General features: G+C 38.5%; 1 protein-coding gene across 44 annotated transcripts in view; it reads left to right on the forward strand.

The window, feature by feature from the left end:
* The window catches only part of DYSF (dysferlin), a 217533-nt gene that overhangs the window by 163020 nt on the left and 27118 nt on the right, over positions 1 to 27395 (forward strand). For 43 of the 44 annotated variants that reach the window (XM_025994580.2, XM_072766912.1, XM_025994577.2 and 40 more), the window contains one exon: positions 20608 to 20706. In XM_025994580.2, coding sequence (XP_025850365.2) covers positions 20608 to 20706 — 99 coding nt within the window. Of the gene's footprint in view, positions 1 to 19325; positions 19338 to 20607; positions 20707 to 27395 lie in introns of all 44 variants that reach the window. The other variant, XM_025994576.2, reaches the window with a different exon arrangement.

A 27395-nucleotide genomic window follows, 5' to 3' on the forward strand; every position in this document is an offset into this window, starting at 1 on the left:
CCAAACTACATTATCTATGATTTTTCCTTTAGGTTTATTAAAGTTTGATGAGATTTTTCCACAAAAAAATTGGACCGTGGAGTCCTTTTAAAAATTTAAGATTCCTCCCTCCCATACCTTTTCTTTAAAAAAATCTCACTCTTGATTCAACACTTCCATACAACACTCACTGCTCAGCACAGCATGTGTACCCCTTAATCCCCATCATCTATTTGAATTCATCTATTGAAGCACTATATTGTGATTCTCCTGAACCTAATATTATGCTGTATGTTCACTACCAGGAATTTGAATGAAAACTAAAAAATATCATTCTTAATTTTCATCAGTTAAAAAAAATCACTAAACTCATTTTCTAGATAAGATACCGTTTCTTTTAAATTCAATTTTTATGTATTTTTGTAATATCGACTTATTGATCTGATTACCATGTGAGTACAAATGGCATAAACAGGTTTGGGAAGCAGCACAGTGACTCTTGTAAGCATGCAGCTCCTCTATGGGAGCTATAGCAGCATACCAACCTTCAGTGGGCTCTGTACCTCAGATTGTTAGCAGGGAAAATGGATAGTGTTTGTTGATCCTGGTTAAGGGCAAGTTTATAAGAAATTCTAGTCTATATCATGAACTGCATTTGCTCTTACTTATTTAGGATTTTTGTGTCTCTATTAATAAGTATCACTTTTGTCTTTGTTAGGTTTTGATATCAAAATTATAATTTCATAGGACAATTTTTTTGAGGTGTTCTATCATTTTCTGTGCTCTTGAACACTCTAGTTTCTATGGCCTGAGAATTAGTTTCTTAAGGGTTTGAAAATACATGAAATACGAAAGCCACTCTATGACTCTGAAATATGCACATTGGAAGTTGTATGATATACACATTTATTTATTTATTATTATTATTATTATTATTATTTTAATTTTTATTTATTTATGATAGTCACGCAGAGAGAGAAAGAGAGAGGCAGAGACATAGGCAGAGGGAGAAGCAGGCTCCATGCACTGGGGGCCCAATGTGGAATTCGATCCCGGGTCTCCAGGATGGCGCCCTAAGCCAAAGGCATGCGCTAAACCGCTGTGCCACCCATGGGTCCCTATTATTTTTTTAATAATAAATTTATTTTTTATTGGTGTTGATATACACATTTAATAGAAAAAACCTTTAATAGTCTTGCTTTGTGTACAAAATGTGTAGTAATATGAATCAACCTAAATTTGAAAAATGATTAACAATCATATAATTTAAAAGGTGGTGGTCAAGTGAATTGTATTTATGGTTTAGTTGGTAAATAGGATACTTACCATTTTTTTCTTGAAAATGGTGCTATTTGGGGTGCCTGGGTGGCTCAGTTGATTAAGTGCCAGACTCTGGATTTTGGCTGAGGTCATGATCTCAGGGTCATGAGATTAAGCCTCCCATTGGGCTCCATGCTCAGTGTGGATGGAGTCTGCTTGAAATTGTTTCTCTCTCTCCCTCTTTCCCTACTCAGGCACACTCTTTCTCTCACATCAATAAATCAATCACTCTTTAAAAAGTAGAAAATGGTGGTATGTTATATGAGTTTTGAATTTTAGATTTTTAGGAATGCATATCTTGTGTAATTGTATAAGATGCACCCACCCTGTACTTTTTTTGGTAAAAAGTGGGCCCAGGACCTATTTTGGAAGGGGATTTTTTTGGATCACTCTTTACTTCTGTCAATTTGGTAGCTTAGATGTCCCCAGGTATTGTTTATTACATTAGTATAAATTTGTGTATATTACTACAATCAAGGAAAACATTTCTGTATATGTTCTATTTTCATCCTCATTTCTAATTTGGTGATTTGTGTTATTTATCTTTTTTACTTTTATGGTTGTTTTTCATGCAGAGAGTCAGCTCTTCAAAAATTTTGTTATTGGGCAGCCCCGGTGGCACAGAGGTTTAGCGCCATCTGCAGCCCAGGGCGTGATCCTGGAGACCCGGGATCGAGTCCCACATCGGGCTCCCTGCATGGAGCCTGTTTCTCCCTCTGCCTGTGTCTCTGCCTCTCTCTCTAGCTGTGTCTCTATGAATAAAAAAAAAAAAGAAAAAAAGAAAAAAAATTGTTATTAGGTTAGTTTCCTTAATTTCTAGTCATTTTTAAAAAAGATTTTATTATTTATTCATGAGAGACACAGAGAGAGGCAGAGACACAGGCAGAGGAAGAAACAGGCTCTCTGAAGGACCCCAATGTGGGGACTCGATCCCAGGATCCCAGGAGCATGACCTGAGCCAAAGGCAGATGCTCAACCACTGAGCCACCCAGGTGCCCAGTTTCTAGTCATTTTTAAGCTTTCTTCCTCTGAAATTCCTGTTATATATATTTTGGATCTCTTAGGCTATGACTTCATATCTCTGTCTCTCTCTGCCTGCCCCCCCCATCTCTGCATTGTTCAGCATTTTTTTGAAGGGGGTATTAATCTACATTTTGTTCTCAAAATTCCAGAACTTTAAAATCTTGGTTTTTTTCATACTTGAGTCCTTATTCCATCTAGAATTGCTTTGTGTTGTGTACAAAGTCTGAGATAGAGATTAGATTTCTTTTTTTTCCCTATGTAGCTAACCACTGAATTCATATCATCATAGAATGACCTGTCCTTTCTTGATATATAAGGACAATTGTGTCATATGTGAGGTTTCCATATAAGTGTGGGTTGGTTTGTGGTTCTCTATTCTGTTCCGTTGGTCTTTCCCTGTACTCTACTGTCTAATTTTACTGTAGCTTTATAACAAGCCTTCATATCTGGTAGAGGAAATATTTTACCTTGTTCATTTTTAGAAGTGTCATTGCTATTTTTGTCCTTTGCTTTTTCCATCTCAATTTTAGAATTAGCTTGTCAACGTCTTTAGAAAAAGTGTTGTGATTTGTGATTGAGTGAATTTCTGGATCAATTTGGAAAAAACATTTTTATAATATTCTCTTTTGAACACATACATCATATATCTCTCCATTTATTTGGGTATTTTTTAATGTTTTCAATAAACTTTTATAATTTTCTCCAAAAAAGCCTGGTACAACTTTTATTAGATTTCATTCCTCCCATTTTGTGCTTTATTGTTATTTTTACTTAGATTTTTAAGGGTACATTTTCTGATTATTTTTTGCTTGTATATAAAAGAAATTTATTCTCATATACTGATATTATATTCAGAAATTTTGCTAAACTCTCATTAATTCTGCTGATTTATTTTTTGAGGTTTCTGTGTAATCTATCATATAATTTGTGATTAATCTCAGTTTTGATTCTTCTGTTTCTTTTAATTTCTTTTTCTTTTCTTTATTATTTCCTTTTCTCATATTATTGCACTGTCTAGGATCTTCACTTTAGTGTTCTATGTAACTGATAATAGAATATTCTTATCTGCTCTAATTTACAAGTAAATATTTTTATGTTACACCACTGGTGCAGCAGGTGAATGATTACTAGTTAGCTAAGAGTTTTTATCATGAATAATGTGAAATTTTACTGAATATTTTTTATGTATCTGTGAGGTGATTGTATAATTTGTTTAATCTGTTAATCTGTTAATGTGAATTACATTAATAGATTCTTTAAATGTTAAAACAACTTTGCATTCCTGAAACAATCTATCCTGGTCATGATACATTATTTATTATTATTATTATTATTATTATTATTATTATTATTATTATCTACATTGCTAGATTCAGTTTGCAAGTATTTAGTTTAGGAATTTTTTTTGCATCAGTTATTGTGTGAGTGAATATGGCTTAAAGTTTCTTTTTGTGATACTGTTTTTTTCAGGTCTTGATATTTAGTTAACACTAATCTTATAAAATGACTTGGGGGTATATATACTCTTTTTCTAATCTTTGAGTGAATGAAAAAAGATTAACATTATTTGTTGCCTGAATGGTTGTAGATTCATTTCTAAAACTAGTGTTAGTTTTCTAAATCATTTCTAAATCTAGTATTTTTCTTGGGGTTATTTTAAATTGCTGATACAATTTGAAAAAAATGTTTATAGGAACTTTGAGGTTTTCTTTTTCTATGTGAGTCACTTTTGGTGATTTATATTTTATTGTAATTTATCCATTTCTTCTTAAATATTATTGACATAGCATTTCTCACAATAACTTTTTACTTTTCAACTTTTTTCTTCTTCTATTTATGTTCCTTTTAATTCCTAAGGTTATATTTTATTATTCTTGTCAGAATTTGTCAGATATTTTTTTAGTCTTTTCAAAGAACTGATTTTTAATCTGTTGATATTTTATTGTTTCCTTGTTTTCTAGTTTATTAATTTATCATTTCCTTCCTTCTGTTTTTGGGGAGGGTTATTATATTTTTAACCTCTTAAGGGCTATGCTTAGTTCATCAATTTTCAAATTTTTTCTTTTCGGGGATCCCTGGGTGGCTCAGTGGTTTAGCACCTGCCTTTGGCCAGGGGCACAGTCCTGGGGTCCTGGGATCGGGTCCCGCGTCGGGCTCCCGGCATGGAGCCTGCTTCTCCCTCTGCCTGTGTCTCTGCCTCTCTCTCTCTCTCTCTCTATGTCTATCATGAATAAATAAATAAAATCTTAAAAAAATTTTTTTCTTTTCTTATATAAACATTTAGGGCTATAAAATTTCCTCTAAGTACTGCTTTATGCATCCCACAGGTTTTGATGACTTTTTTTTGTTGTTTTTTGGTCATTTTCCAGTTCTGAGTATTTACTGATTTTTGCTATATTTCTTTTTTGACACCTGATCACTAAAGAGTAGGTTTTAGAAGTTCCTAGCTTATGTTTTAAGTTATCTTTCTGCTACTGGTTTCAGCTTAACTGTGCTATGGTTCAGAAAATATGGTCTGTATGTTATGGTTCTTGACATTGGCTTTATGATCTATTACAAGATAAATGTTTGCAACTCTGTGTGTGCTTGGAGAATGTCTATTCTCCAAATGTGTTTTATATATAACACATCCATTTAGATCAGACTTGTTAATTGTGTGATTTAAATCTGTTTTTATTCTGATTTTTGTATGTGTCATTCATTAATTTCTGAGAGGGGTATATTAGAACATCTTGCTTTGATTTGATATTTGTCATTTTATCCTTATGATCCTACCTACTTTTACTTTATATATTTTATGCTATGTTACTAGCCATAAAGACATTTAGAATTCACATATCTTCCTGGAAAATTGAATCCTTTAATGATATGTAGTAAACCTCTGTCCATTTGCTTTTTAAAATCTCTACTAATGAGACTGTTTTGTCTGCTTTGTCTCTTGTAATACAGCTACACCAACTTCCTTTGGTCAGTATTTTCCTAGTATACCTTTTTCTATTGCTTTACTTTCAACTTTTCTGTGACTTTATGTTTTAGGTGTCTCTTTGGTGAATAGCAAATAGACAGATTCTGTTTTCCATTCCTTCCTCCCTTTTCAGGTTTGAAACTATACATTGTTTTTATTCCATTAGTGATTAGTATAGAAACTCTATCATGCATATTCAGCTTAACAAAGTCTAATTAATATTTATAGCCTCCTCCAGAATATTACAAGGAACTTAGAATACTTTCATTCCAACCATATACCAATTTATAAACTTCAGTTCAATATTTTAGTTTTACCTTTATAAATGATATTTAAAAAACAGTATCATTGGGACGCCTGGTGGCTCAGGGGTTGGGCGCCTGCCTTCGGCTCAGGTCATAATCCTGGGATCTGGGATTGGGTTCTGCATTGGGCTCTCTGCAGGGGGCCTGCTTCTCCCTCTGCCTGTTACTCTGCCTCTCTCCTCAGTCTGTGTCTCATGAATAAATAAATAAATCTTAAAAAAACCCACATCATTTTGAAAAGTAATCCATTTTCTGTTAACTATACTCACATTTACTATTTTGTTTTGTATGCCAGTCTTCTTTCTCCTGGGTAGTCTTTCTTTCTGAATTAGAGCTTATAGAAATTCCTTGAATTAGAATCAATTCATTGTAAACTTTCTCACATTTTAATTATTGTTTGAAAATATTTTTATTTCACCTTTATTTTGGAAATACTAGTTTTACTAACTAGTAAATAAAATTAATACTAGTCTTATTTCACCTTTATTTTAGATATACTAGTTTTACTAACACTTATTTTCTAACACTTATTTTTCAGCAGTTTGAAGGTACTATTCCTGCTTCCATTGTACTGTGGTCTTCCTAAATCTGAGAACTGTTTTTTTTTTTTCCATTTTATTAGTTCTGGTAAGTTCTCAACCACTCTCTCTTTAAATATTACACATTCCGCATTCTCTCTATTGTTTCCTTATGGAACTCTGATTAGATAGATATATGGTGGACCTTCTCTGTTCTCCATTTTAGTTTTAACTCTCTCTCATATTACTTGTTTCTTTGTGTTGCACTGACTGATTTTGAAGACAGATCTTCTAGTTCATTAAGTCTTTAGTTTTTTCTAAAGGCTATTAGACCCCATCTATTGAGTTTCTAGTCTTAAGAATTATATTTTTATCTCAAAAGGTTCTTCCTGCAATCAGCTTTATTTTTGAAAGCCTCTTGTTCCTTTGACATAATTTTTAATGTCTTTTTTTCTTTTAAACAGCTTTGTTTCCCCCCTAAATAGTCCTATTTATGACAATTCTGTTTCCTATTGTCTTCACAGACCTGATATGCAGTTGGTGTTTCTAGCTGACTCTTGCTCATGGTGCCTTGTTCCTTATGTGTTATACTATTTTTGATTGTGAACTCATGTTCCTTGGAACTTTATCTGAGAGTTTTTTGAGGCCTGGATGAAAGTTACATTCTTTCACAGAGGATATGTGTTTACTTTACCAGATGCCTGGAAATGCTACAAACCCAGATTCACTAAAACTAAATGTTTGGCTGGGGCTTTTTGGGCTCCACAGTTAGTTTGCATTTTGGTGCCTTATTTTTTGGTATTTTTGCTTTCTCATTTTCCCCCAAGGATTTTTTTTACATTCCCATCAGCTCAGGCATGCATTTAAAAAGAATTTTAAAGATATCTTATCTGTTAATTTGGGAGTTCTTGGAGAGTTTCTCTGGCCCTCTTGTTTGTCATTTTGCTGGAAATCAATGTCTTTGTTATAGTTTTACATTTAACAGTCATATTTGTCTTCATGCAGGTTATATGTCCTTCAGGACTGCATGCTCCAACTTCATGAAACTTCCTACCAACATAAAGTAGCCATTTGTTTTCTTCTTCTTTTTTTTTTTAAGATTTTATTTATTTATTTGTGAGAGACACACACACACGGGGGGGTGGGCGCAGAGATATAGGCAGAGGGAGAAGCAGGCTTCGTGCAGGGACCCTGATGCAGGACTCAATCCCAGGACCTCGGGATCATGCCCTGAGCCAAAGGCAGATGCTCAACCGCTGAGCCACCCAGGCTCCCCTGTTTTCTTCTGTCTTTTACTCAGTTCTTTAACATAACACCTGTCTTCATCCTCCTATTACTCCATTTCTTTTGAACCTTATTCTCTTCTATCGGTCCTTACAGAGGAAGTACTTGCTTGTCAAGTTCTGGAAGCTCAGTTGGCTCTGTCCATCATTGCATGGGCCCCCTTATAATCTCAAACTTTTATAGAAAGAAGAGGAAAATAGTCTAAGATGGCTATATCTTGCCCTGTGAGGAATCTAGCAGGGTAGAAGTAAGAAGGAAAGCAGGATCAGAAGTTTTCCCCCTCGGACTGAAGAGCTTGTTTTCTATGTTTATCGTGGCAGCTGGGTGTTAACTAACTAGGTTAGGGCCATGGTCCTGGCCAATGGATGCCTATGTAAGGAGTTTCTGAAGTAAAAGAGAGCTGACTCTCTCCCATCAGGCCCACCAAGCAGGGTTATTCTTTGGGGAGGTTTCTATAGTATTGTGTGTGGATCCTCACCCTTGTAGGTTCAGACACTTGATGAGTCCATTTTCTTAGGTCAAGATACTTATTATTCAAGTCTCAAACTGAGGTTGCCAGTTTATGAGTTTACAGTGAGAACTACTCCTGCCTGGGGGATGTGACATCAGATTATGGCCCAGCCCATGATATCTTACAGATTCAGGAACTGGGAAGCCAAGGTGTGATGGGAGATGAGATGAGTAAATAATCAGAATGAGGAGAGATAGTTCTGTGACTCGAAACTTCGTGGCAGCTGACCAAGATGGACAGATCCACCTATCTCCAAAGGTTCAGGCCATCCCAAGGGTGCTGATGTGCACAACTGTCAATAGTCAACCCTTCCTTCTCTTGTACTTGTGGAACTGGCCAATTCCTTTTCTCACCAACATATTCTTTCTCTAGATGTATTAATACAGCCTACCCATTTAGGGTTAAGGCTTAGTGTAAGAGCCACTCTTCTGCTTTGAGGTGATTTTGCCTGTCCTTACCCTGAACCACTCTGCATTGATTTCACGGTCTAATTCTCCGAGGGCAGCCCTATTTCTCTTAATTCCAAGTTTTGGGGGAATGCCTCGTTGCAGCTCATGAATACTGACAACAATTTATCCAAAGACTTTGAAGCAAAGGTTTTTTGAGCAAAGGAATCAATTACAGGGTGTGGCTCCCAAGTGAGGAAGCATTTCCAGAAGGCATCCAAGGCAGTTTGTCTCAGAACTTCACGGTTGCACCTCTGAACTTGAGCTTTTGAGGGGGAGTGTTTTAACTTCAATAACCGAACAGTTTTACCTGTCCTTTGGTATCTAGCAGATGTGCTAATTAGGTAGATACTTATCTCCTCCTTAAAGTAGGTTTCCTAAGGACATGCATTTGGCAATATTGGTTTAGCACGAATTACTGTATGTGCTTGAAAGTACAAAACTGTACTTCTTCAAAAATATCTCCGGTTCAGATGTGTTGCCAGAGCAGCCTGGCCTCCCCCCACTCCCATTAGTTCTGATGAGAGAGGTTTGATGCCTGTCACTGCGTGTAATCTGGACCTTCCTTTGTGAGTCATTCCTTCTCTCATTTTCTCAGAGCAAATACAAATCGCCCATCAAATGACAAGTGAAGGCACAGGGGAGGCAAGGGGAGGGAAATCAGAGCCGAAATCTGTTAGCTATTTGGAGTAATTGGTTATTTGCTGTGTTTGCTGGTTGGGAAGCAGAGCACATACTTTACGGTCTCTCCTGTTACGGGGGCTGGAGTCACCCGCAGATATTGGATCCTCGTTGCCGGAGCCCTTGGCTCCAGGCGCCTTTCCCCTCCTTGGCATTCCTGTGGTCTCCTCGGGGGTGCACCCCTCCTCCCTCGATGCACACTGCAGGGGGGATAGCCCGGGGTGAAACTTGTCTGGCAAACTCCAGGGCCTCATCAGGCAGGAGGAGGCCCCAGCCCCCTGCAACCAGCCCTCCTTGTCTCTGCCTTCACCCCGTCATACTCCCCTCTTCCCAGAAGGTCTTTCCTCTGGTCCACGAGGGACCTGTTTTCCCATCCAAAGAAAAAAAATTCATCTCAGAGACAAAATTCTCGACTCCCTGTGGAAATCTGCAGGGTGACAAGTTCTCCCTGAGGTCTCATTTCATGCCTTCCTATCTGTAACTGTCCTGTCCCTGTCTCCTCCTGCCCTCTAGCCTGGGTCAGGACAGTGCTTTGAACTTGGTGCAGTGCTCATGGCTGAGTAAAAATCCCCCGAGGATGTTCATTGAAGCTTATTAACCAAGCCAGTGTTTTTAACACCTCTCTGACATTAACTGAAGGGTAGGAAACCAGACCGAAGTAACAGCAAGTTCAAAATAGAAAATATTTGAAAAGTAATGTGATTTTGTGTATGAAAATGCACACAGTAACTAGAAAGTGGGTTGACTTTGGCACATAGTAGGTTCCCCCAGAATACTTTTAAAATAGAATTTAAGATAGCTAAGATTAGTGTCTGTAGTTTGATGAATGCTTTAGCAGTCCCGGGAAAGCCTTCAAAAATAGTTTTTCTCTTAAGTAGATTGTTGGAACTCTTGCTGAGCAAAACTGTCTACATAAGCAGAATGAAGAAGGTAAGGAAAACTTTTGCCCAGGCCCTACTGGAATCATCACAAAATCTGAATTCATGATGTCTCATTGCTTTCCTCATAAGTGAGAAGACTGTGATAGAATCTTCTTTCATTCACCCTACTGGATAGATCCCATTCCTCTAGGCTTTCTGCATGGGTGTATATGGTCATGCTGTCCTCAGAGGATCAAGTCATGAGCTCATGTATCTTATCTACCTTAGGCACCAGAGTTGGGAGAGGACTAGTAAGCTGGCATTCCACAGAGGTTCCCTACCCCACTTGGGTCTCCCATCCGGAACAGGCCAGTAGTCAAATTATTAGGTCCTGACCCTTCTCTGCTTACCATCTGCTTGACTTTGCTAGATTTCAGGCACACTTACTCACTGGGCCTTTTGGAAACAATTCAGCATTTTGGTTAAAGGTCTTCCCTTCCCTCCCACTTCTGCTGGTCCAGCTTGAAGTCAGAGTAAGCAGAGTAATGATCTCTATGACAGACACAGAGGTAGGAAGACTATAGGGAATGTCAACAAGAGGTTGAAAGCCCAGTGTTTCACTTGTGGAAATAATTAAGTCATTTTTGTTGTAAGTATGTAGAGTTCTGCTGAATCAACATGGTAGCTGGCTGTGGGAATGTGTTTGTGTGGGTTTGGGGGGCATGAGAGGTTTAGTATGAATGGGGGGGGCAGGTTTGAAATTGGGGTACTTGCATGTCTGGAGGTTTATCTGGTCTACATGTAGGCATAAGTACTCCAATGCTACGTCTGCATTTGTATATGTGTGTGCACAAGCAAATAGTCTCTGTTGCTTAAAACTTTGGGCATTAATTAAACAATGAGAGGCATCATATCATTATTCTAGTTATGCAGATGTTGAGCTTTAGGGCAGTGTTTGGGGATCAAACTGATGATGTTGGCAGTATCAACAAGGATATTTGTCATGGTAAACTTTACAGGTCATAAAGCCTCTTTGTAGACATCAGTTTAGCCTCACCATAATCTCAGTGTTGTGTTATATTATTACCATTTTGATGATAATGATTTGTGCTAAGAGAGAACTCACTTTCAACACACACTAGAATATCTACCTCTGGGTTGCCATAGGTAATGAAGTCCTGCTTAAAATTACTTTTAAAAAATAGACTTATTTTTTAGAGGTGGGTGTGAGTAGTTCCATATAGTGACCCAAGCAAAGTGTAACATTATAACTTTGGTGATAAATGGATTTGACTGGGAACTTTTCTCTTTGATTCAAATGGTCATCCTGGGAGAGAACACAAGTGAGACCCCTTCCCACCCTCAATTTTCCTCACTTAACAGAAAGTCAGGCTTAGAATTATTGTTGTCAGTTTTTCTGTTTATATTCACGAGATGTGTTAGGTCCACTGAATGAAAATGGGAGATTAAATGTTCAGTGTGTGCTGTGCTGATTTGGGTCTTCAGAGGGATTAGACTACCCATTACACTGGATCAAGCCCAGAGAAGCATGTCTTTGTTACATGGCTCTGGTTGCTCAGGAACTGAATGCTGGCTATTAGCTGAAATTGGAGAGGCTGCCAGTCCGTGCCTTGATCAGACTTACTTGCTTGGCTGGCTGAACGATGAGGGGCTTTGAACTTTGGGTACGGGGATATAAAGTTTTAATGGCCAGATTTCTTGCTAAAGCCTGAGATGACACTTAGCAATCAAGCCTTTTGCATTTGTTTTTCCTCCTTGCCATGCTCCAAGACTAGATGCTTGGCTATTGCAAAGTAAGGTCAAGCGCACACTTGGAACTTGAGAAAATATGCCCATTACCCTTCTGGAGTTTTGGATTATGATTCCACTGACATGGGGCAGGGGGTGGAGCTGGCTTTGATAATCAGGGTTAAGACTGGAAGGGCCATCCTATTTCTGTGGGGCTCATTCTTATAGGTGTGCTAACTTATTCTGGGACTTTCTGAGGGAGAGAAGGAAGAAATGGGCTTGAAATAACTCTACCAGAAGCCAAATTAGTAAACTAGCAGGAATGGTATTTTCAAGTCGCGTCTATGAGTGTGTTAAAAACACAACTTGATTTTCCTGTAATTCAATTTAATTTTGAGCTCACATTTTTCCTGATGGCAGAAAAGCCCTGGTATCCTTCAGCAGTTCAGGTTTAAGTGAGTCAGTTCTGGGCTCTTCTTCCTTGCCCTTCACTTTGGGAGGCAGTTAAATTCTGGATTGGGCTTCCCTAATGTTATGACCTCCACAGGCAGAGATCCCTGATCACCAGTATGTGTCTGCCCTGCCAACATAGGTCTGTTGATTTCTGGGCACTTGGACCACATAGATAAAATATTATCTCAGCCATAAGATCCTTTCAGGTCCCCTGGCTTTCTCTCTCTTGACTAATTTTCAAGCCCTTCTGGGGAACATGGTACAATGTGGCTGCTCTTTCATGACACTCTGGGGTCAGGAAATGCTGAGGGCTCTGTGGCTCTCTCTCCCATGACACCCATGCAGTCATCTCTGCCAAATGCTCCCTGTGCCCATTCCTCTGGTAACTCCTGGGCCGCTGTTTACCAGATCCCCAAAGTTATGGAGGGGTCTCTTCCATACACACTTTGGAGCTAACCTGGGATCAAAACCATCACAAATCTCTTAATTCTTTATTCCTCCCATGCTCTATGCTTTTATCTCCTCTAGATAGGGTGGGAAAACTGGCTGGACAAAATATCTTCTTAAACCTATTTTTAAAAAAGCAATATTATCTGCTTTTTGGAAATTTAAAAGCCAAATATCTCCCTTCATCCCTGCTGCTTGGGCATTCATATATTCATCAAATATTTACTGAACTCCAAATATGTGCCAGTACTAGGGATGTGTTTGAAGTACTGGGGGTATAGTGTTAAGAAAGATAAAGGTCTCTGCCCTCATGGGGAAGGAGATATAACAAACAAGTACCTAAATAAAATATATGGCATGTCATATGGTAATAATTGCTAGGGAGAAAAAGCAAGGAAGAGGGGATAAGATTTTCTGGGGAAAAGGGTCATGATTTAAAGTCTGGTGAAGAAGGGGGGTAAAGCAGATTGTATTTGAGTCAAGGCTTGAACGAGGCGAAGAAGTGATCCATGTATCTATGAGAGGAATAGAGCTCTTGGTTAAGAGCAGGTGGGTGCTGGAAGTGCTCAAGGACCAAGCAGGCCAGTGTGGCTGGATGTGTTCCACCATACAGGACTATTGTGTTGAGGATATTTGGGGGGACAAGGTTTGAAAGCAGGGATACCAGTTGGTAGACTAGTGCAATATTCCAGATGGTAGAGAACAGGAGGGTAATGATTTGGGAGAAGTGGTCTGATTCTGAATATGTACTGAAGCTGGCACAAAAGGATTTGCTAAATGGGCTGGATGTGGGGCATGAGGAAATGACTCAAAGGTGACCACAGGGTTTGGGGCCGAGTATCTGGAAGGAAGGTGTTGCTATTTATTTACATGAGGGAGACTGGAAGGAGCAGGTGGGTGGAGGATGGTCAGGAATTGGATTCTGGATGTGATACATTTGAGATGCTTATTAGATGTGCAGTGGGAGATGTGAAATGGGGACTGGAATTCAGAGAAGTCATCCAGGCTAGAGAGAGCTCAGCATGGGATCCATTAGCATCTGTGCCATTTAAAGATGTAAGTCTCAAGGGGAATCCCAGGGAATGAGAGTGGATGGAAAGAAGAGGTCTGAGCACAGAGCCTTGGAGCACTCACATGATCAAAGGGTGGGTGACCAGGAGCGATCAGTAGAGACTGAGAAGGCTTGGCTGGTGATGGGGGAAGACACCACCTTGGTCCTCTGCAAAGCGAGGGGGATGTTTCAAGGACAGAGTAGTGACTGCTTACATCAAATACTGCTGCTAGATTGATCATTGAAGTCACTGGTGAGCTTGACAAGTTTCGGTTGAACAGAGACAATGGAAAGCAAGAATTAGACACAAGTGTAGCTGACTCTTTGTAAAAGTTTTCCTGTAAAGGGGAGAAAGAAATGAGCTGGGAGCCAATGGAGAAAGAGTGTTTTCTTTAAATGACAGGGAACTAGTCACATGTTTAAATGCTGATGGAATGACCCAGTAGAGATGGGAGTCTGGCCTGGGCGCTGGTGAAGAGGATCATGGAGTGGTGCCCTTGAGTAGGCCAAGGGTACGGGACCTAGGGTACGAGCGCAGCCGTTGGTCTTGGGTTGGGATGTGAGCCGAGCATGCGTGGTGATAGGCAGAAAGGCAGGATGTGGTGTAGGGGCTGGTGAGGGCTTGAGGATGGTCTTTTCTGATTGCTTCTGCTTCCCAAGAGAAGGAGGAAATAGGGTCACTGCAAGAGGAAGGAGGTGGAGGACATCTGAGGAAAAAGCAGAAGGTATAGGGTGGTGGTGTTAGGGGATGGGAGAACTCAAGGACTGGGAAATTAAGGTGGTGTGGATGGCCAGCTCTGGGACCCACTTGAGGCTGTGATGAGGACTTGGAGTGAGAGCAGCACCTGGGTTGCTGTTTCCCTCTGGCCACATTTGGTTGTACGGGGCACATGCGCCCTTGTGTTAAACCCAGGTTGGGTCGGCTGGGAGTATGGAAGTATGTTAGTGCTCCAGAGAGGGGCAAGGGAGTAGAAGCAGGGAAGATCAAGGGGTAGGTAGAGGATTGTAGAGGCAAAAAATAGCTACTCAACATACAAATAGAAGCAAAAAATACATATAAATAGAGGCGAATAATAAACTAGTTACCATACAAATTACAATTCTGTTGCACATATCATTTCTGCCCAGGGGGTGGAATTAGAAGTTAGCCTGTGGGATGCTGGCTGAAAAGGGGGACAGGAGCCACTGAGAACGGCAGGCCAGCTGGTGTCACCTGGAATGAGGAAGGCCACCACCTGTGCTCCTCACCAGCCGTGTGTCTGCCGGGGAGAACCAGCCCCTGGTTCCTGCCTGGAACTGTGAGGGATGAGGCAGTTACAGCTGGGAGGGGTTCTTGAGGATGACTGGGTGTGCTAAAATTTAGATCTTTTTCGGTGACCATTTGATCTTATAAAATTTTTTTTGACTCTTATTTCTTTAAGATACATACTTGAGATTCCCGCTTTTGTGGTTGTTTTAGAGATTATAAGCTTGTATTTGATCATTTGTTTTTTTTTTTTATTTCAACAGCTCCATTGAGATAATCCACATGATATAAGTTCCTATTTATTGTACAATTCAGTGTTTTTTAGTATATTAACAGAGTTGTGCAGCCATCATCATCATCGATTTTAGAACATTTTTGTCACTCCAAAGAGATCCTGTACCCAAGGATACACCTGCCAGCTCCTCCCAACCACTCCCAGCTCTAGGTGACCACTCATCTACTTTTTGTCTCAGGTCTGACTATTATGGACATTTCATATATATGCAGTCATAGAGTATGTGGTCTTTTGTGACTGACTTGTTTCACTCAGCTCATTTTTTTCAAGGTTCATCCATGTTGTACTGCCCATCAATTCTTCACTGCTTTTTATTGCCAGATAATATGCCATTGTGTGGATATATCACATTTTCTTTATCCATTCATCAACTGATGGACATTCGGATCCAATGTTTTGTCTGTTATGAATGATACTTCTCTGAACATTTCTGCATAAGTTTTGGTGTAGATGTAAGTTCTCATTTCTCTTTGGTTTTACAACTAGGAGTAGAATTGCTGGGTCATGCGATAACTCTCTGTTGAATGTTTTGAAGAACTGCTAGATTGCTTTCCGAAGTGACTGTACCTTTATACATTCTCATCAGTAATGTTCCAATTTCTCTGCATCTTCACCAATACTTGTTATTATCTGACTTTTTATGATAGCCAACCTGGTGGATGTGCAGTGTTTTCTCACAGTTGTTTCAATTTGTGTTTCCCTGTTGGCTAATGATGAGCACCTTTTCCTGTGCTTATTATCCATCTATTGATCTTCTTTGGAGAAATGCCTATTTAAATACACTGCTCCTTTTTGGTTGGGCTTTTTGGCTTTTTATTATTGAGCTGTGTGAGTTCTCCATATAATCTGGTTACAAATCTCTTCTCTGGTATACACTTTGTAAGTATTTTCTATTGTTCTGGGATTATCTTTTTATTTTCTTGGTCATGTTTTTTCTGAGGCATCCTGGTATTATCCTTTATTTTTAAAATCTTTAATTTTTAAAATTATGGAAGGAATATGTGCACACCATGAAAAATTAGAAAATTTTGAGTGATGCACAAAAATAGAAGGAATAAACAAAACATTTATAATGTCATTCAGAGGTAATTGCTATGAACATTTGGGGCTTGATCTCTTTACTAAAATGAAATCAAATTATTCATTTTTTAACCTTTTATAAATCTCATTTGTTCTGAATAACTTTCCATGTCAATAAATGTATTTCAACAGCATCATTTTTTATGCTGCATAACATTTAATCATGTGGATGTTCAGTTTCCCAAACAGTTCCTTTCTGTTGGATACTGAAGTTGTTTCCAATTTTTACTATTATAAATGAAGTTAAATCTTTATGCATATCTACCATTACTTTCTTTGGATAGATTTCCAGAACAGGTTGATGGGTCAAAGTGCATGCACACTTTTAAGGCTGTGGAAACATGCAGCCAAATTGCCTTCTGGAGTAGACTGTGGCCAGCTATGCTCCCACTGGCAGTTTTGTGAGAGAGCCAGCCCTTGCCCTAGAAACTAACCTGGTCCACACCAAAGACACAATAATATCATGATCAGTGATAGCTGTAAATACTGACATTGCCCTTATGTGCTAGGCACTGTTCTAAGCTCTTTCTACCTATTGACTCACTTATTCCTCACCATAACCCTATAAAATTGGTACTATTATTTATTCATTTTAAAGATTATTAAGGCACAGAGAAGTTAAGTAGTTATCCAAGGTCACACAGCCAGGAGTGGCAGGATTTGAACTCTGCTAGTCTGGCTCCCAAATCCTAGTTCCCAATCACCCTGATTTACAGCCTTTTTGTGTCCACATCACATGAAAATTATTGGCAGAGGCAGCCCTATTTACAAAAGCCCAGAAGGGAGAATTTCTGGTACTATTAAGCACAATATTGCCCATTGCTTTAGGATATTCTTTATAAAATGCTAAGAAAGCTTCCTTTTATTCTTAATTGAAGGAGAGTGAGTAAATGGGAGTGAATGGAGAGTTTCATTTAAAACTTAAAAACTGAAGATTTTATCGTTTGTTTCTCCCCCTTTCTTATTTGCATGTTATAGATTAGGGGTGGCAAATTTTTTCTTAAAGAGTCAGGGAGTTGGGAGTGCCTGAGTGTCACAGTCGGTTAAGCATCTGATTCTTGTTTTTGGTTCAGGTTGTGATCTCATGGTCAGGAGATCGAGCCTCACTGCCCCTACACCAACCCCACTTTCCTTCTCTCAAATAAATAAATAAAACCTTTTTTTTTTTTTAAAGGGCCAGAGAGTAAATATTTTAGATTTGGGGGATTTAAGGTCTCTGTCTCAACTACTCAACTCTGCTATTGTAGCTGAAAAGCTGCCACAGATTATATTTAAATTATAAAAGCAAGTGGCCAGGCCAGTAGGCAGTAGTTTGCAAATTTCTGTTATAGATGATCATGTTGGTTTTCCCTCTTTAATCACTGATGTCAAGCCACTCCTGCATTGTGGAATAATCCCTCTTGACCATGGCAGATCTATTGCTGTAATCTATTAGTATCTTAATGTCTCTATTCAGGAATGGGATTAAGCTGTGTGTGTGTGTGCGTGTGTGTGTGTGTGTGTGTAATAAAGAATGATCTAATCTTTGAAAGACTGATAGAACTTTGTTCCAAAGGAACCATCTTGGCCCGATGTCTGTTTGGAAGTACTTTTTCCATGTTCAGGGTTACTGATCTCTTCATGTTTTCTATTATTTTTGAATCAATTTTGGGAATTTATGCTCTTCAAGAAAATTTCTTGCTTTATCTACATTTTCCATTTTGTCACTGATTTGGTTGTAGTAAATCTCTTAATATTTTAATTCTCTCTATAATATTCTATTTGATCTTTCTCATTCCTCATGGTGTATCTGCTTCTAAACATTAGATTTGATAATATTTATTTTATTGGCCTTTGAAAGTTTGCTCTGAGATTTAATTATAATTTATAATACTCTTCTCCTTCCTAATATATTAGTTCTACTTGTCAAATTTTGGTCTTCTTATTTTTCATTTTGCAATTTCTAGAGCTATCAGATTATTTTCATTCTTTTTATATAAAAGCAAGAGAACTTAAGATTGAATTTTTCTTTGAAGACTTTTTTTTTAAAGATTTTAATTTATTTAGTCATGAGAGACACACAAAGAGAGAGGCAGAGACATAGGCAGAGAGAGAAGCAGGCTCCCTTTGGGGAGCCTGATGCGAGACTGGATCCCAAGATCTCAGGATCACAACCTGAGCGAAAGGTGGACACTCAACCACTGAGCCACCCAGACACACCTCTTTGAGGACAAATTTGCTCTAACCTGAAAATTTGGGGGCAGATTCTTCTCACTGTTGGTATTTTCTAAGTATCTATGATTTTAGTTTTGATTTTCTCTTTGACCCAGGAGAGTTTAAAGTGTGCCTTTAAATTTCTAAAAGGTTGAGATTTTTCATTCTTAAATTTCTCATTAGTTTCTAGTTTTACTGTGTTATGCTAAGAGAATGTGACTGATACGGCTTTTTCTTGTACTTTATTGAGATTTGCTTGTGGCTTTTAATTTTTTCTAAGTGCTCCAGTGGTGTTGGAAAAGAAGGTATTCTTTCTGTCTTTAAATCACATGTTTGTCTTCTTAATTGACATTGTTAGTGGTATTCAGATTTTCTGTCTTAATATTCCTTTTTAAAAAAATTATTGGGTTTTTCAAGATTGTGGGAAGTGTAACAACTCTCCCACAACTAGTGTGCTTCTGTTATTTCTTTGGACAGAACACACTGGTTGGTTGCCTATTTGTGCCTGACTCTGAGCCTGAATAATAAACTCAAATCTTTAAGTATTTGGGCTGGGGAAAAGAAGAAAGACTTAGGAGGGATTAGCTAAACTGGCTTCCAATCTAGCCATTTCTATTTGTGTGCAATATATGCTTGCGTGTTGGTGTATGTACTTTTGTGGGGTATATGTGCATTGCAGTATAAACATCTCTCTTGGGAATGTCTATGTAAATATATTTTTCTGTGTTATACCTTTGGTATATATGTCTGCATATGTTCAGTCACCCATGGCATCTTTCTCTTTAAATTAAACTTACCATATCAGGGCTAGGATAGGCCTTGCCTCAGTGCTGGCTTTTTCTAGAGTGGTTATAAGCCAGAAACTCTGCTATGCTGTCTCTAACTCATCTGAATGGCCTTTTCTCTCCTCTGGCTGCAGAAGGCCCTCCTGGTAAGTTGTTCTGACAATGATGCTCTGTAGATTCAGCCTTACTCTGATACCCATACTCTGTGCTGTGTGTCTGGGGATCACATTCTGGCCACACAGTGGGTGATAGGGCCACACTACCAGTATGGGTGGAGACTCTGATAACCTCATCCTACCCTGTCCCCTTTGTGCCTGCTCAGGTACTGTTGGCCTGGTTCTAGCTGGTTCTCACCCATAAGAAGCCAGAACTCAAAGGACTGAACATTAATTTAAAGGGAGCCACCAGCATTTTCACAATCTCAATGATTTTATAGTATCAGAGCAGAATTTTGGGAGATCTCCTAGCATACCCCTATACAGAGGAGGAAAAGCAAGTTCCAGATGGGCTTTCCTCACACCTTGTCTTTGGCCCTTCCCACTAACTGAGTGAGTTTTAATGGTATTGACAGGCACAGAATGAGTGCCCAGCTCCAGGGAGGATTTGGAAGGAGACTGAGGAAGAATGACCGTCCTGCCTTCAGGAGGCTTGCTGACTCCCTGGGTGATGGGACAGTCACGTCTAGACAGGACAGAGCTGGAGGAACATTCTAGACACAAGAGCTAAGAGAGACTATAGACATACCATGTGCAGGATGTGTGGAGCTGAGGAGACTGGTATGTGTTACAACAGAAGGACAGGGGAGAGAGTGTGTTGTCACAAACTTCTTTTCTTTTCACCTAATTTCCTCCATATAGCATACTGTCTTTTGCATAATGGGAACTTAGTAAGCATTTGTTGATTTTCAGGAACTCTGCCTTGATTTGACCTTGGGAAGGCCAAGTTCTGATTTTTCATGCTTCTTCTTTTTTAGGAGCTGGGAAGGCAGGATAGCTCTTTGGGGTCTGAATTCTCCTGGGTCTACTGCATTTATTCATAAATACCACATTACTGACATTTTTCATTAAAGAGTTACTATATGTACCTTCTGAGGGTATGACAATGATCATGTCCACATTACAGAAAGGAAAAGGGAGGACCAAGAGCTTAACAGCATCACACAATGAATGAAGGGCAGAGCCAGGACCAGAGCCTCCTCCCAATGCCGCAGGTGTTCAAATGTTTTTTCTGATCTGGTCTGCACAGTCTGTCCCTGGAGTGATGGGGAGTTCTGGCTGTCTGCTTCCTGGAACTCATCCAATAGGAGAGCTTTGAAGTCCATGCCGGCCCATCAGCCTTGCTATGTGTCTGGTCCAGAAAGGCCTTGCTTGGCAAATTCTGTTTCTGAAGTTATCTCTTTTTTTTCTATCCACTTAGGAGGAAGAGTTCATTGACTGGTGGAGCAAATTCTTTGCCTCCACAGGGGAGAGGGAAAAGTGCGGCTCATACTTGGAGAAGGGCTTTGACACTCTAAAGGTGAGGCCTTTCTGCAGTGTGCTCTTTGGCTAGAAGACCCTGGGCACACATGAGGGACAGTGGGGGTGCCACAGAAGACAAAACATATACTCATATGTCACTTCCTTTGACTATATGTGTGTATCTCCTCATTCGGTGCCTGAGAGCCGATGAGTCCTGATGAATTAATTGAGGTGAGAAAGCTCACCCACTGATTTAGAGCAAGAAGTCAGTGTGGGCTGGAATTACCAAGAAAGTATTTTTGGAAGAATGTTGAAAAATACTGAAGTATTTATGGGTGAAATAATGCCTGGCCTGGGGTTTGTTGGAATATGCTTTAAAAAAAAAAGAAAAAAGAAAAGAAAGGAAAAGAAAAAGAAAGAAAGGAAAGAAAAATAAACAGGAAGATAGATGATATGAGTGGCCCTCTGGTAGATTTTCAAAATATTAAAAATTATGAAAATTGCAAAATATTGAAAACTGTTAAAGCTTGGAGATGGGTACTTAGGGATTTGTTATACTATTCTGTTTCTTTTCAAGTTATTTGAACTTTTCTATAATAAAAAATTTGTATTAAAATGAAAAGGAAAAAGTCAGCTTGAGAATGTAGCTCTGATTACTCCACCCCTACAGTTGGGACAGAAATTGCCTAAGAAATATAAAAATATGGTAAACTTTGTTTCCATTAAAAAAAAAAAACACCCCCTATCTCCCCCCAAAGCCAACCAACCAAACAAAAATAAAGCCAGGCACGAGTCAGCCAAATTCTGGTATTTTGAGGAAATTCCATAAATACAATTAGGCTTTTTAAAAGTAGACTCCTTTTAAAAAAGATAACCAGAGGTGACTCAAAGTTATACTCCGAAGGAGTCGGGAGGATCCTGGAGCGGGTTGCCAAATGCATTCAGGATGCTGTTACAGTAGAATTGCAGATAAACAAGGAATAGTATTTTAGTATAAGGATCTTACATAATTATTAGATAAGTATGTCTTATGCCCCAATTGCATGTGACATACTTATCTAACAAAATTACTTGCTATTTATTTGAAATTCAAATTTGAATGGGTGTCCTGTATTTTGCCTTGGTTTATCTGGCATGCCAGCTTAGAGGAAGTATGCAAAGGCTGTTAGAGACAGGAAAGGGGCCCGAAGAGCACCCCAAAGAGGACTGGCTGAATGGGATTGGAGGTCATTTGGAGTGGTGGGTGGTCTGGGCTTTCAGGTAGCTCTGCTGGCTGAAAGCCTTTGGTGGCCACTCTGGAGGGTGATTCTACAAGGTGGCAAGAGTGGTCTCTGACACACTAGGGGCCTCTGGGTGAACTGTGGCTGGAGGCCTGGATGTGCAGAGATGAGGAGAGCAGTGGATCCAAAGGCATAGGCCTCCTTAGGCAGCAAATTCTTCATTGACTTACAGTTGGGTGTGTGAGGTTGGGCAAAGAGACTAAACTATTTGTGTACCAGGAAGAAGGTCCGACACATTAGGTCTGGCATGTGGTACTGTGGCCTTGCCAGAAAATGAGAGAAACCAAGAGTGAGGACTCCTGCCAGTGTGGCCCATGGCCCTGGCCCCTTTGCTGCTCCCTCAGAGGCGGGACATAGAACTGGCACCCAGCCCTCCAGACTGACCTCTCCAAGGAGATCTCTGACAGTGTCCAAGTGAAGATGGACCATCCCAAACAAAACACATTCAACCTGTTTCTGGGGGAAAAAAACCAGACCTGGAAGGAACACTGGTCCTTAAAGCATAAGTAAATAAAAGAAAACCACCACCAAGAGTTTTTGTAAAATAGCCTGTAGCAATATGGAGAGAATGGACAACACAATGGGTAGGGAAAAAAACTCATATTTTGGAAATTACTAGCATGGGGGAAATGTACAACTCATAGTATCGGTAGCAAAGATAGAAAACAAAAGATACAAACAAGAAAGCATAAAAAAACAGAAATCCTAGAAAAACACAATAGAAAAAATAATACATATTTCTTTTCCTAGTAAATGAAAATGTATTAAGCTTCTCTAATAAGTGATAAGGGCTCTCAGATGAAATAAAATTCAAAACTCACTAGACTGTTCTTAAGAGGTATGTCTAAAATAGTACAACTTAGAATATCTAAAAAATAAATATTTTGGCAAACAAAATAAGTGCAAATAAAAGAGAAACATATAATTTAAAGTAAGAAGCAAAGGAAGCAAAATGGGGTGTTTTATATAAATAGAAGATACACGTCTCAATGAGAAAATGCCCACACATTCATGTACAGGAAAATAAAGCTTAGAAATATTTAAAGCAAAAATTGTTGGAAGTTCTAAACTCATACCTCACACAAATGAAAGCAAGAAATGAGAGAAATTAAAGTTGCAGTAGGGTCTTTAAATGTTTTTTAAAAAATTTTATTTATTTATTTATGATAGTCACAGAGAGAGAGAGAGAGAGAGAGGCAGAGACACAGGCAGAGGGAGAAGCAGGCTCCATGCACTGGGAACCCGACGTGGGATTCAATCCCAGGTCTCCAGGATCGCGCCCTGGGCCAAAGGCAGGTGCCAAACTGCTGCGCCACCCAGGGATCCCATGCAGTAGGGTCTTTAATGCACCTCTCTCCTAGGCAGATGAAGCAGAAAGTAAATAAATAAGGAAATAAGAGATCTGAATAACAAGGTAAATATTTTTAAGCTACATTAAAAGTAGATTTAAAATAGAGAATAAAAATAATAAAAAATAGAGAATATAATTTTTCCTAATGCTCAGAGAATATTTACCAAATTTGATTCCATATTAGTTTAGCAATAAATTACCAAAAACAGAAATCATACAAGACAGATTAAAATGCAATAAAATGAGAAATTAATAACAAAAGTTTAAACAAAAAGACCAACCACTTGGAAATTTAAAAAGTATTTTATTGAGACTTCCAGTACGAACATGGCTGCATAAGTCAGCATTTTTTCCCCTTTTCTTCTGGAAATCATTCAAACCCACAAACTCCATTTTCAGTAAAAGTTGGAAACAAATAAAACCCGCAGACTCCAAAATACATGTAAGGGCTGTCCAAAGGCAACCAAGATTGGGTAGAAGCCACTCGGCAGTAAATGAAGAGAAAATGATGATAGGTTATAGTGGTAGCAGATCTCAGAAAACCCCATCCTTCCTAATAAAAGAATGTTGAGAATTATTGAAGACAAGTTATAGGCTCATGGGTGCTTGTTATCGGTTATCTTTACTTTTGTGTGTGCTTGAAAACTTTCAAAATGAGTAGTGAAAAAAAAAGTTCCTGAAGTTGAAGTTTCACCATGAAATATAGAAGTGATCCACCTTGTTCACAACAATGGATATGCGAACGTTGGAGTCAGGTTCAGGCTGGTGACAAATGCTTCTCACACCTGGTCTGGTTCAGAGAAGCAGAGAAGGTGGAGCTACACAAGAATCATAGATGAGCCATATTTGCAGGAAGCAGTCTGCATCTGTGGTTGGAACAAAGGAAGTAATCGGGCCAAGAGAATCCAATACATTTAGTGACAAGTAATTGTAAAAGAACTATTAGGGCATTCATTCAGAAATACCATGAAAAAAGAAAATATAAATTAAAACTTAACCAAAAGAAGAGGATCTATACCTATCAAAAATTTTGCCAACAGGCAGATGAAATGAAATATGTTGCTATGAACTTTACAGAAGTGGGACAGTCAGCATGCAAAGCAGAAATGAAAGAACTCAACGGGTGATGAGATAAGAAAAGATAAACTGAACTGGTAGGATTCTGGAAACAAGGAGAAGAACACATAAAATTGGAAGGCATGCAGGGCAGATGGCCACAGTGGAAAACACAGGAAGGGGTAGAGGACAGAAATGATGAGAGTAAGCAAAATGATATAGGAATAACAAACAGAGATATAAAACAAAAAAAGAGAAAATGACAGATCCAGGAGTCGGGAAAGGAGATCCAACACTTGCATAATTGGAGTCTCTAAGAAAGACAACCAAAACAATGAAATAAAACAAATAGACATTGAAGAGTTTAATGTAATGTCACAGGAATGAAAGAATACTCAAATATATACACTACAGTGTCCACTGGGAGTCAGGAAAAATCGACCCAGCTTGGTCAACCCTGAAACATATCCTAGTATATGTTATTGGACTTTAGGGATAAAGAATTTTTGTGGCAGTCATACTGACTGCCCACACACGACCCCCAAAACATTAAGTCATTTAAAATAGGAAATAAGTCAAGGTAGCTTCAGTTTCTCCATTACAATATTTAATACCCCAAGACAGTAATGTGCCATGTGTAAGACCTTCAAGGAGAGAAAGGGTGGCCCAGGATTTATATTCAGCCTATCTGCCTTTTGGAATGATAGCTACAAAGGGTGCATATTCAAGAACTGGGGTATGGGTCTCGTGCTCCCATCTTGAGGAGCTCCTAGATATTGAACTTAGTCAATTAGAAGATAACTGGGAAAGCCAGAACAAAGGGAATGGTTGTGATCATATTTTGCCTTAGACCTACAATGAACATAAATGGAAGAATTAGGGTAACTGGACAGAACATAAATATATACAGTAAAAATGTGGAAGTAACAAAAATCAGGTGCAGGGGTGCCTGGGTGGCTCAGTTGGTTAAGTGTCTGCCTTCAGCTCAGGTCATGATCCCAGGGTCCTGGGATTGAGCCCTGCATTGGGCTCTCTGCTCAGTGGGGAGTCTGCTTCTCTGTCTCCCTCTGCCCTTCCCCACTGCTCGTGTGTTCTCTCTCAAGTAAATAAAATCTTGAAAAAAATTAGGCACATAGAGAAGGAAGAAAGATAACGGGATACAGAGTAAGTACATGGATTGCCATGTTATAGAATAGATAGAGTTGACAGATAATATTTAAAATTGGCAAATCAAATAAGAGGAGTATAAGCAAATAATAAGCAAATAGTATGGAGTAAATACTGCTTAAAATTGAGTGAGGGAGAGAGAGGGAGATAAAATTCCATCATTTTATCATTGCTATAGTAGGGAACTCATAGATATTGTCCCTAAAGACATACAGAACTTAGAGAATTTCTGATATATATAAATTTATAATAATATTAGAATATAAACTCAGCTTATCAGAAATGTACACACACAGAGTAAACAGACCACGCAAAATGTAAAAAAGATTAGCAAAATTGGAAACTGTAACATAAACCTATTATATGACTATGTAAATATAATATAAATATATGTAAAATAAAAATATAATAATATAAATATATAATATAAAATATGTAATATAATATAAATATAAACCCAGATAATATCAATGCATGTCATATCAATCACTCAATTACAAAATTTAAATCAGATCTCAAAGCAAAATCTAACTCCAAAATAAGGAGATTCATGGAGGTTGAAATGAAAGATGGTGAAAATGTGTGTCTGGCAAATGCAAGCGAAAAGAAAGTGGAAGTCACCATCTTCTTATTAAATGAGAATGGATTCAGGTCCCCCAAATTAAATGAGACAAAGAATGACACTTTATAACATTAAACCATGCAATTCCAGGAGATGACAGTTATGAGAATATCTATGTGCTGAATAATGCAACACGAATATTTACAAAACAGAAATTACAGGAGATGGAGATGGAGGAAAGAACTAGTAGGTAGGGGAAGCTTATTTTTCTCTCCTCTTAGTTTATGTCAGTTTCAAGGGAACACAAACATAAGAGGATACAGAAAAGATATAGAAAAGAGCATAGTTATTCACCTGATTGACTCCTGTAGCCTGAAAACAAAGGCCATACCTTTGGCACAGTTCCAGAGATGGACCACATTACACATCCTGAAGAGAACTTTAATAAAATTCAAAAAATGGCATACCTCTGACAATGATTTTTGATTATAATGCAGTAAAATGAGAACTTAATAACAAGATCAAAAGCCCAAAAGTTCTTTCCTACTAGACAATTAAAAAAGAAACCAACCAAATCTCTCTTTTAACAGTTTTTGGTGAAAGAGAAAACACAAACCCACACTGCAGAATATCTGGGAAACAAGGATAAAATGCCACATACTAGAATCTACTTGTTATAGCTAAAGCAGCATTCAGAGGAAGTTTATAGCCTTACAAGCTTATCTTAATTAAAACAAAAGAATGAAAAAAAAAGCATCTAGCTCTTGGATCAAATAAAACAAAACAAATAAAACTGTAACTATGGCATGGCAAGAAAATGAATATGATAACGTCACAGTCAAAACAAATGAGACCATGCCAAAGCAGTAGTAAGCAGAGACAATTTTATAGCAACAAGCAGTCTCCTTATCAGAATAGGGGGAGAAAAGAAAATAAAGCTTCAATGGAAGAAGTTACAGAGAATTAAAAAACCCTTAAAGCAGGGGGAAGAACTAAGTAATAAAAATAAAAGCAGAAATAAACAGAAATAAGGAACTGGAGCAGAGGAAGTAGTATAATTGACAAGTGAAGGAACTGTCCTTTGAAATGCTTAAAGTATATAAAGGGATCAAGAACATGTTCAAAATGGTACTTATCAAATATTAAGCCAATAACTAGCTGCTATTTTTGAGAATCAAAATGAGAGACAAAAATAATATTTTCTTTATATTTGCTCGTACTTTCAAATTTTTAATAATGAACCTGCCTCACTTGCATCATTAATTAATTATTTCTTGGAAGGGATGGAATTTGGTCTGTCCTAAGTGAGGAATAATAGCCGTATGAGAAAG

This window comes from Vulpes vulpes, chromosome 8, assembly GCF_048418805.1.
Source record: "Vulpes vulpes isolate BD-2025 chromosome 8, VulVul3, whole genome shotgun sequence".
In the NCBI taxonomy this organism is placed as follows: Eukaryota; Metazoa; Chordata; class Mammalia; order Carnivora; family Canidae; genus Vulpes; species Vulpes vulpes.